General features: G+C 41.0%; 1 protein-coding gene across 1 annotated transcript in view; it reads right to left on the minus strand.

Moving 5' to 3' along the window:
* Window positions 1-252: 252 nt before the first annotated feature.
* Window positions 253-12,211, minus strand: part of LOC149149416 (uncharacterized) — a 29,580-nt gene continuing 17,621 nt past the window's right edge. Inside the window, exons 4-5 of the mRNA XM_089442474.1 lie at window positions 901-949; window positions 253-695 (exon numbers count right to left, since the gene is read on the minus strand). Coding sequence (XP_089298600.1) covers window positions 253-695; window positions 901-949 — 492 coding nt within the window. The remainder of the gene's footprint in view (window positions 696-900; window positions 950-12,211) is intronic.

Raw genomic sequence — 12,211 nt, forward strand, 5'->3', positions numbered from 1 at the left:
AAATGGACATCGCCTCAGGTTGTATCACCGTCTAACCTTTAAGGACTCCTTCATTAGACAAATTTTTGATAATTCTAGTTTTGAAGTCGTTCGTGTAGGAAATTATTCCTCTGTACTTCTTCCTAAATAAATTAAAAATTAAATAAATAATAATAATAATAATTTAAGAACATATATATAAAATAAAATAAAATAAATTTAATTCCTGTTGTTACTCCAGTTGCAACACCTTTTTTTTCCCTTTCCCTACTACTACTCCAATTTCACTCTCTTTTTCCCTTTCCCTATTGCTACTCCAGTTGCAGTGCTCTTTCTCCCCTTCCCTATTTTTACTCTAGTTGCGATGTTCTTTTTCCCTTTCCCTGTTGCTACTCCAGTTGCAGCACTCTTTTTCCCTTTCCCTGCTGCTACTCTAGTTGAAGTGCTCTTTTCCCTTTCCCTATTGCTACCCCTAATGCAGCATCTCAATTTTTCCTCATTGTAGCATGGCTGATACTCCACTAGTGTTAATACTCTGCCGAAGTTGATACACCACTGGTGTTGATACTCTGGCGATGTTGATACTCCACTAGTGTTGATGCTCTGTCGATGTTGATACTCCACTAGTGTTGATACTCTATCGATGTTGATACTCCATTGGTGCTGACACTCTGCCAATGCTGATACTCCACTCAGGTAAGTCGTTAGGTATGTCCCTGAATGAATTTGTGAATATTAATTGACATTTTCAAAGATGACATGACCAATCAGGGCCGAGGGTGGCCATACCTTCGTTGGGGGGTAAGACTGTATCACATTTAATTAATACCAATACCATTATTTTTATTACCCATACCTTATTAATACCATTTATCTGTTCAATCATACCATTAATATCGCATCATTACTATTCAATCATACCATTAAACACTGCAACGTTACCCACTCGCATAATATCTCCATCTGTATCCTTCACACATACCAACATTCATTGGAAAATACACCATGTACATACACACATGCTAACAATAAAATGTGGTTATTCCCAATGTATTTTAATTATTACCATGATTACTATTGCTTTATTACAACCCTCTCCTAGAATCACTTCCCCTATCGTCATTTTCGCTACCGCATAGTTTCTTAGCTAATTGTTCCCTCAACCATAAGTTGTTACTCTGAATCCTACTACAGGGTAATTGATAAGTATAATGGGTGGCTAGGCTATCAAACATGAACTTGAGAATACAGATCCAACCAGAAGTATGGAAGATTTTTCAAAATTCTAGGTGGCAAACTTATTTTGAGCGATTACAGGGATTCGATGAAGTGATAACAATTGAATTTTCATTGAATCTGGAGGGAAGTAGCTTAAGGGTTCACATGTTGGAAATTCAAGTGAATGAAGAATTCATTACAAGGGTCAGTGGGTTATCACAAGAGGGACATAAGTGTTTTATTAGAAAAATAACCTTGCCTGAGTTTCCAACGTTGTTCTTACAAGCGGGAGAAAATGTGATGCGAAAAGGAAAGAGATATGATAGGAAATCATTACCACAACCCTAGTCAGATGTCACATACTTCTTAAAATGGTACATCACTTGTGAAGGTAAGTTTTAATTCTTTTTAAGTATCATTTTAAGATCCTAGCTAGTCTTTGATTCTGTCATTTGCATGTTGTAAACACTCCCTTCTTCCTTTTGAGAAATTTACAATTGATGGCTTGATCTACGTGTCAGTTGTGCCAGGAACTTCCTGCCCTTAAAAATCATGGACTTGTTAGATTGTTGGTAATACATGCCTTGTTACAGACCCCTATAACTTGGTAGCATCTGATAGAATTATCAAAGGAATAAGTTGCATCTATGATGGCCACAAGGCCAAAGGAGGAATTTCCTGAGGAAGAAGAAATGGAACATATGTCAGAGGAAGTGGAGTAGCAGGCGTATGAAGTAATGAAAGGTCAACAAGATGACTTAGGAGATGGAGAAGGAACTCAAGGGGCAGAGATAGAGGTTGTTGACAGCATGGAAACTGAAATTAGTCCCCCTTTTTCACCTTTTATAGCCTCTTTGCTAAGAGGACCGACGAAACTCCCCTCTCCTACCTCTACAATCATGGCAATAGAGGTCGGACCATCAAAAATCCTTCCTCCCAAATTGAATTTTTTAGGATTTGTTGTAGAAGCGAGTGAGGTTGTGTTGATAGTGTTGGATCTGCCAACATGTCAAGGGGATCTCCCTGGTAAGAAGTCCCAATTAGACCTCAAACCATTTGGTGTGGGAATCCTAGCAGTGGGTTGTAAGGTAATGCCTTGGCTGCGATGTCACACAAAAGCAAGTAAGGTAACGTTATCAACATCAAGGGTGTGATTGATGCAGTGAGTCAAGGAAGGTGTATGAGAAATTCAAAGGGAGAGGAAGGTGAAGATGAGTTCTAGGTTGAAAGGGATCAGTCCCAACTCGGGTAGGAACACACAACACAAAGGACATCCACAGCTTCCAGCGAAGCAATCCACTCGGATGCGGTAGTCACAACATATAAGGTAAGATAACATGAACAACACTCACAGATCAGTCCGAGACGAGTGCGACGGTTGTTATAGAAAGGTTCATGTGAAAGGTCTATCTGATGTCCGGCAGAGCAGTCAACACGAATGGTGACAACATTAACAACATATGCAACACATTAACAACAAGATACATATAATTGCATAAAAATCAGTTCATACACAAGTACGTAAGTTAAACAACATATATCATTAAGGCAACCAGAACAGTCCAACTACAATAACAACATATGCATGAAAATGTGTTGCCTCTTATTATATAAAGAAGTGTAAGTCACAATCATACAATACACCATGTAAACCTGCTAGCCCCAATAGTGGAACATTACAGCCACATCTGCATGCTCCTTCAAAGAGATGTACTAGCTCTGTGTAGTGGAGAAGCCAAGGCGTGTTACAATACTATCCAAGCCTTCTTCAAGATAGTCTTAATAGAAGCTTGGCTGACCAAAAGCCTATACAATGAGTTATGAGGAACTATTTATAGCAAAGGGTGGGGTGACCCTTGACATTCCCCTTTGTGACATTTCAACTAGCCTCATGACTCTTCACCTACTCTATGATTGTTACATCCAACCATTGACACTTGAATTACACTTGACATGACTTAACATTACAATGCACATGTACTCATGTGAGACAACATGGTTTGAGCAAGCCCTGCAAGACATCACTGGCACTCGGTCTACTATGATGAGACTAACTTTTTGACATGCTTGTGATGGTGAAGGTGGTGAGCTTATGCCAATATTGGTCATTCGTGATGGTGTGCATGCACCTCATGGTGACATCTTGCAGCAACAAACTCTTGCCTCTGTTGCAACCGGTGCATTGGTTCGGCCCCATCATCGAACTTTTCTGCTGACATGTGCATGGTCTTCTGGGGTACGGTTGAACCGGTAACACAGTGATGCATAGTGTGTAGGTTTTAACCCCATACAAAAATTACCTACATATAAATTCTAAATCATAGAAAATAAACAATGCGAGAGCATAACACATAAAACACATATACACAGAGATTTTCCCCTGGATCCACAAACCGGGACTACCAACTTGATTTTTCATTATGTTCCTTTCAATGTTGCAATACATATTTATACATGCCGAAGCATCCCCCGTACCTTGTAGAGGAGGGCTACCCACCCCCCTCAAACCCCTTGGACAGGTGGGGGGCTTTGCCTCCCCCTCTAACCCCCCTATTAAATAGGGAAGCTAATCGTGGAAAGAATATAACACAACCCAACATTCTCCCACTTGTTGTTTTCTTTCCACAGGAGAGCTTAGTCATTATCCAGCGTTGCAACACCCATTGTTTCTCTACACCAAGAGAACTTCTGAGAGCTCAGAGATTTTGTCAATGCATATGCAGTATTCTTCAAAGTGTCCACCTTTACCAGCAACACCTTTTTGTCTTCTATCATATCCCTCATAAAGTGATAATGAACATCATTGTGCTTTGTCTTTGAATTATAAGAAAGGTTCTTTTCTAAGAAAATTGCACTTTGGCTGTCACAGTCTATCCTTATAGCTCCCTGTACTAACCCCATACTTGAACACAATCTCTATAACCATACTGCTTCCTTGCTTGCATTAGTGGATGCCATGTATTCTGCCTTTGTAGTTCATAGTGCCACTACAGATTGTTTCTTACTCATCCAACTGACTACACCTCCAAATAGGTTAAACACATACCCACTTGTAGATCTTCTTTGATCCATATCTCCAGCTCAGTCTGCATCAACAAAGCCATAGATATCCAAAACTTTGTCCAATCCTGCTCTTCCTTGGTAGCACAAACCATAATCACTAGTGCCACGCAAATACCTGAAAATCCGCTTCACTGATGTCCAATGCTCCTTTCCTGGTTTTGTCATAAACCTGCTCAATACTCCCACTACATGTGTAATGTTTGGTCTAGTACATACCATCACATACATCAGGCTACCGACTGCACTTGCATATGGAACACGGGACATGTCCTCTTCCTCTTCTTATGTCTTGGGACACTGTTCATCAGATAACTTTACACCAACAGGAATAGGAAACTTCATCGGTTTACTATCCTGCATATTAAACCTCTGCAGTATTGTCTCGACATACTTCCTTTGGTTTAACCAGAGCTTCCTCTTTGCCTAATCTCTTTTAATTTCCATGCCCAAAATATAGTTTGTAGCACCAAAATCTTTCATGTAGAATTTGGAGGACAATTGGGTCTTCAAATCCTAGATAATTTCTTTGTCATTTCCAACTAGCAACATATCATCCACATACAAGACCAGATAAATAACACGGTCACCAATTAATTTAAAATACACACATTGATCTGCTTTGCTTCTGGTGAAGCCAAGTCCCCGTATAAATGTATCAAATTTCTGATACCACATCCTTGGTGACTGTTTTAACCCATACAAAGACTTTTTTAACTTGCATACCAGTTTATTACCCTTCACCACAAAACCTTCAAGTTGCTCCATGTAGATCTCCTCTTCCAGATCCCCGTGAAGAAATGTTGTATTCACATCCATTTATTCTACCTCAAAACTAAAAGCAACAGCAACAGATAAAAGTAATCTAATAGAAGCTACCTTGGCAACAGGAGAAAAAATATCACCAAAATCAATTCTCGGCACCTAGGGATAACCTTTTGCTACCAACCGAGCTTTGTGTTTCTCCACCTTTCCTTCCAGTCGGAAACTCCACCAAATCCCAAGCCTCATTTTTGTGCAAAGGTGCCATTTCATCAACCATGGCCTCTTTCCAGAGTTTTCCATCCTCTGAATCTATTGCTTCCTTCATAGTTATGGGATCATCATTAGTAATAGATAAAGCAAAATTTGAACAAAAATAACATGGACTATACCTTTAAGGTTGCCTTCTTTCTTCAACTGATCTTGTTACACCCGGAGTTTGTGGCTCTTCATCTTCTAATTCATCTTCTACTGTAGAGTCTGATTCTTCCTCCTTAAGTTCAAACTCTATATTCTCAGGTTCCTTTGGTTGGACTTCATGTTTAATAACATATTTCACCTATTGGAACACCATAACTAGGTTTTACACAACCTTCCTTGTTATTAGATTATAAAGCTTATAACCCTTTAAACCATCCTTATACCCAATAAAGATGCACTTTTCATATTTACTATCCAACTTGGTTCTTTTCTCCTTTGGAACATGTACATATGCATCACATCCAAATACCCTCAGATGTGAAAGAGAGGATTTCTTACCAGTCCATACCTCTTGTGTAATCTTATCCTCCAACACTGATTAAGGTGATCTGTTGACTAGGTAACATGTTGTCTCCACTTCCTCGGCCCAGAATTTCTGTCCTAACTCGGCACCACTGAGCATGCTTCTTGCCCTTTCCATCAACATCTTGTTCATTCTTTCTACAACTCCATTTTTCTCAAGTTTGTATGGGGTATTCTTTTGCTGTGCTATACCACACTTCTTACATAATTCTTTAAATTCCTTGTTGCAAAATTCTCCACCGTTATTTGTCCTCAGCACTTTTATCTTTTTCTCTGTCTGGTTTTCCACTAGAGCCTTAAATTATTTAAACTTGTCAAAGACTTTAGATTTCTTCTTGGGGAAACATATCCATGTATTCCTTGAGAAGTCATCTATAAATGATACATAGTACACAAAATTACCCAGTGATGGAACCTTCACAGGTCCAAACACATCACTATTCACAAGTTCTAATATTTGTTTCACCCTCTTCCACCAGATGAGAAACTCGCCTGATTCTGCTTCCCATATACACAGTTTTCATAGAAATAAAAATCCAGAGAGCTATTAGTCATACCTTTACCATGATTATTCGAAGGCCCTTCTCTCCAATATGTCCAAGCCTTCGATGCCATAGCATGGTCTTTTCTCTAGAGACCACTAGATTTTCTCCTCCACTTTTAGGAACCATAGAACTATTGCACTCATCAACAACAGTGCTACCTTGTAGCTTGTACAGAGTTCCAATCTGAACTCACCGCATCAATACCAGTGCTCCCTTAACCATCTTGCACGTATCTTTCTCAAACACTACTTTTACACCTGCATCATCCATCTTGCTTACAAAAATTAGATTTCTAGCTAATGCAAGAATATGCAGAACATCTGAAAGTGTTATAATCCTTCCACCTTGCAACTTCAACTTGACTTTTCCACAACCAATGATTCTATTGTTCTTGTCATCCCCCAAGAAGACATCACCACCATAATATTTCTCATACTCATAGAACCACTCTCTATAGGGAGTGAAGTGAAAGGATGCACCTAAGTCAATCAACCATGCCTCATGATCAACATGTGTACTTGAAGAAGCCAAGTACACATCTCCACTTTCATCTTAGGTGGTTTTCGCCTTTGCAGAAGGAGCATCATCATATCCCTTTCATTTGTCAGGAGCTTTAGATTTACAGTCCCTTTTGTAGTGCCCTTCCTTTCCATATTTCCAGCACACCACCTTTACAGGTTTTCTTGGAGATTTAGATCTCCCTCTATATTTAGATCTCCCACTCGATGACTTATTTTTGTTTCTGTTATGGGATTGTCCTCATACAGACAAGGCATCACCATTTTGGCTCTCCATATTTTTCCATCTCATCTCCTCCATCAGCAAGGATGAGACTATTTCATCAAACTGCAAGGCAGTTTCATTGCTACCTATTACAATAACCAGACTATCCCACGAATCTATTAGAGAACACAACAAACTAATGCACTTATCTTCATATGAAATTTTAATATCAACAGATAATAACTGACTTACCACAGTATTAAATGCATTCAAATGCTCTGTCACCGAGTCTCCATCTTTCATCCTCAGGTTATACAGTTTTTTCCGTAGGAACAGTTTATTCACCAGAGACTTGGATTGGTACAAAGTCCCTAACTTGTCCTGCAAAGCCTTCGCCATAGCTTCCCCTGATACATTCAACAGCACTGAATCTGAGACACATTATCGTATTGTGCTTTTTTCCCTCTGATCCAACTTCTTCTATTCTTCATCAGACACTCTCGATGGTTTAGTACCCAAATCTATTGTGATCCACTGATCTTTATCCACCAAAATATCCTCCATATTTAGTTTCTACAAATCAAAACTCTAACCATTAAATTTCTCGATCTCTATCTTTCCACTACTTGTCGTCTTCTTTCATCACTAGAATGGATCCCTTATATCTCCCACTGAACAGGGTCTACCACAGGCCCGATCGAAACACCTTAGCAACAATGGCATCCCCTTGAAGCCAAAACAACTCTAATACCAAATGTAGGTTTTAACCTCATACAGAAATTACCTGCATACGAATTCTAAATCACAGAAAATAAACAATGCAAGAGCACAACACATAAAACACATATACACAGAGATTTTCCCCTGGATCCCAAAACTGGGACTACCATATTGATTTTTCATTATATTCCTTTCAATGTTAAAATACATATTTATACATGTCGAAGCATCCAATACCATGGACCAAAAACCATCACGTCCAATACCATGTGCGAAAACCATGCACAAAACCACAGGGAGGTCCGCCCAACCTAATATAGGGTCCAAAAAAAAAATTTCTCCAAGGCGCTACACCGAACACTGTAATGGGGGGCTATCCACCCCCCTCAAACCCCTTGTAACCCCCCCACTACGAAATCGATGCAATGAACCCCTCGGTTAACAAGCGGAGCTAGTCATGGAAAGAATATAACACTACCCAACATAGTGTCCATGTTGATCTTCAAGTGTGTGTTGGTGGTCATGCACATCACTTGTCGAAATACATGTTCAACTCCAGTTAGACTTACTTCTTTTCTTCACCTTGGTGAGTGTGTTGAATGGGTTGGATTACATGTGTGCACTCAATGAAATGCATGTTGTTGAATCCCTTGCATGCAATCAACAACATTGCTCACCATGTTTGCTCTCTGTAAGCTATTGGGATGGATCCTTAACTTGTAGCAGTGCAGTTTCATCTGTGAGTGCATGTTGCGCCCACTGTTGTTCATGTTCTTGCTACAATTCATTCGTCTGTCTATGCAGCTTCATGTTCTTCTTGAGTTGTTGCTTCAGCACATGCAACTTCTTATTTGTTCCATCTTATTCCTTCACGCGATCTTCATGTTGCACTATCACTTCATAGCCAGAGTCCCCAGAGTTTCTTTTATCACCAATGGACCTACTTGAGCTTGCAACCTTGTTCTGCCTCCATGTTGTCAACAACCCTCCTTTTTCATTCATTGCATTTGGTATGTTGTCTTTAGTTGTTGTTCATGATGCCTCTCGTTGTGATGTTGCTACTATCATGTCTTGATGTCCTTGTCTACGAACAACTTGATGTCTTTGTGGGTTGGCAAGTCCATGGACACTTGATCGACTGCATCCCCAAGCGTGATCTAAATGATGTCTTCATCTCTGCTTTCCTGGAAACCATTGTACCTATACTGCTGAGAGGAAGATGAACACCTGTGATACCTGGAGACATGGAAACACTCATAGCAAGCAATATGTCAGTCGAAAACCAAAATGAACATGAGAACTAACTTGCAACATACCTTGGTGAATGATCATGAGGGTTGTGCAATTTCGACCGAGAGTTCAGGAGACCGACTGCCAAGACTGCACAAGGCACAATCTAGGATGGTGAGAGACTGACTCACTACTTGAACTGCATAATGCAGAATCCAATCTGCCTGCTGACTACTAGGATTGAACATTGTGCAATTCCAGCTGGGAAGGATTGCTAGCCCAGGGACATATTTGCTCAATTTCTTGGGCCAAGCGGCCACTGTCCTCCAGAAATGCGCAAAATAGTCCTTGAGGGCCAGTGTTGGGCAGGAATGTGAAAATCTGGAGAGGAAGGTGAGCTTTCCTTTCCCATATTGTGCAATGCAGCCTTGGTGAAAGCAGAGCCCAAGCCAAGGTTGGCCCGACTCACCGACGGGCAACTGAAAGCAAGTAAGTCAATGAATGCATGGTGACATGAAGTGATAAAAGAAGTGATTAACATTGCATGCAAAACATGAATGGAAGATTTAGCAAGAATATCAACATGTGTGTGGGTGAGGCAGTTCGCAGGTTGGGCAAACATCCATGCAAAATAGTTTCATGCATGTGACAATATTGAGATAGCAATGAAAACTAAAATAGAGCTTGGACAAGCTAGTATACATGTAAATGACAGCGAGCATTCAACGAAATCAACCAAAAAATACTCCCACAACTGAAAACACAAAAAGCGACAGAAATGCAGCACAAGGCATTAAAGGCGAGCTTACCCAAAAATAGTTGAGTTGAATGTACCGACTACTCCTAGATGTGATGTGGGATGTCAGAGCTACAAGGCTAATGTGAGGAATGAGTTCTGCAATGTTCAGTTGATGATTTTTTATAACATCAAGGTTGTGACGTGCATGCCACAAATCTAAGGGAAGCAATACTTGGTGGGAGGTTTCTAAAATGATCCTTGCATGTAACCTCTAACTGCTAAACATAGATCCCTGAAATAAGGGATGCCTTTGCATGCTACCATGGGAGAAGCAGCCCATGCATGCAAGTTACTTTTGCTCGGTCCCGGAGGGAAACGGTCAACTCAACTGCACATGCACAAGACTGCTCGACTGTTGGAGAAAAATATGCATTTCTGGCTGGGAGATGGGTTGGCTGCCCAGGAGATTTGCACAATTTCTGGGCAGAGTAGCTCACTGCTACCCAGATTTGTGCAAATCCTGGGTTGAGCAGCCTACTTCTAGGAAAATTTGTGCAAATCTTGCTATGAGGGTTGGCTGCCAGGATTGCGCAATCCTAGAGCCCAGCAGGCTATGAGAGAGGATTGCACAATTTCTGGAGGGAAGGCTGGTTTCCCTCCAGAAATGCACAATTTTCAAGGGAAATATGCTCAACCTGCAGCTGGACCAAGTCCCGGTGAGAAGCATGTGAAGGGAAAAGATCAAACTGTGATCAACAAGCTGCCTTTGAGCAAGAAAGACATTGAATCTTGAGGACTTGACAAAGCAAGGCAAGTTGCTATGAAGGTTGGTAGGGAGGCTCCAAAACAGGCTAAGGAAAAATTTTGGAGGGTGGTTGTAGCCGCTACAACACTTGGCGACACACTGGTAGAACTCCAGCTCTTTGAATGGACCTTGTTCATGAAAAGCAAGTCTAACACCTCTAGAAGTATTGTTCAACTCTCATCTCATCTTGGCTTCACACTAGCTTGATTGCAAGATGTAACATCTGCCAAAATCTTGGTCGATTGACACACATTCCAAGCCAAGGCAACATAGTTGTTTTGATTAGGGTTGAGGGGTATATAGGTGCACAAGCAGTATAGTCGTTAGAGTCTAAGTTTCATCTCTAGTGTTGCTCCACTATGAGTAGGCCCAGACAGTACCCCAGTGGAATCACATAGGAACACAAGCATGGTTCCGCTGCCAATGAGCCTGGTCAATACCTTGGCAGAGTTACTAGCATCACCTCCCTGCACAGGAAGCCTTTCTCTTCTTTCACCTTATTCATCTTTCATTTTGAATTTTTTGACTTTTCATGTTTTTTTCATTTTTCACTGTGCATAGCACTTATTTATTTTAGAGGAGGAAGAGGGATCCTGAATTATTGAGAGAAGAAGAGGTTGTTCTAGCAAATAAGTATTTTATTGTATCTTTGATGTGCTAGTTAAGGTTTTCCCCCTCACCTTACTCTACTTGACTGAGCTGACAAGGGTCAACCCAAAAGAAACCGACTAGAAAAGGTGACACTAGTTAGCGTGCAAGCTGTTGGCATTATGAGACAAGTGTTGTCCTTGATGGCAACTCATACAGGTGACAGATCATAGTGCAACAGGCCAGTAGCAAAGATTGATGATCAGCCTCTTAGAATGGAAGAAAATAAGGGGTTCACAGGTACACCATTCAAAAGGTGCGGACCCGCAGGCACACCATTCACAAAGTGCGGTCATGTTCGCAGGTATACTGTGGAAAAGGTGCAGACCCCCAGTACACGCACTTTGATGCAGAGAAAAGCGCATGCACGTGGGAAATCCTATGGTGGTCCATGGTATTTAGCCCGACATGATTGATCCTATGGTTTTGGTTTGTGGTTTTGCATCTAAATTATTGATCCAAGGTATTGGATTCCTAGTATTGAATACCTATGGTTTTGGACCATGGTTTGAGTAAAGGCCTTATCTATAAAAAGGAAAGGAAATCATTTGGCTAACCACTGATGTGTTGAATATCTGAAGAAAAGCTAGATCTGAAATACTGTTGATCAGTTGGAGAGAAATTATTGAATCTAAATCAAGGAGAAACATGAGGATTACAAGTTAGATCTACTAATGGGTTGAGATGTCCTCGGCGCATGATCAGATCTGTAGATTTGATAGTCTGGGGTATTCCTGAAGTCTGGAAAATTGTCTATACCCGCAGGACCGCAAGTGCAGACAAGGAACAGGTGCGGAGGTTCACAGGCCCAGAAGCACCACAGGTGCGGAGGTCCGCAGGCCCAGCAACACCACAAGTGCAGAGGTTCACAGGCCCAGAAGCGCTGCAGGTGTGGAAGTGCGCAGGCAAGCTGTAGACTCAGGTGCAGAGGTACGCAAGAAAGCAGTAGGAGAAGGTGCGGATGTACGCAGGTTTTCCATTGGTGAAGTTGCGGACTTT

Source organism: Pinus tabuliformis, chromosome 9 (genome assembly GCF_031772625.1).
Source record: "Pinus tabuliformis cultivar Carrire ecotype Pingquan chromosome 9, CPIR1, whole genome shotgun sequence".
NCBI classification, from domain to species: domain Eukaryota; kingdom Viridiplantae; phylum Streptophyta; class Pinopsida; order Pinales; family Pinaceae; genus Pinus; species Pinus tabuliformis.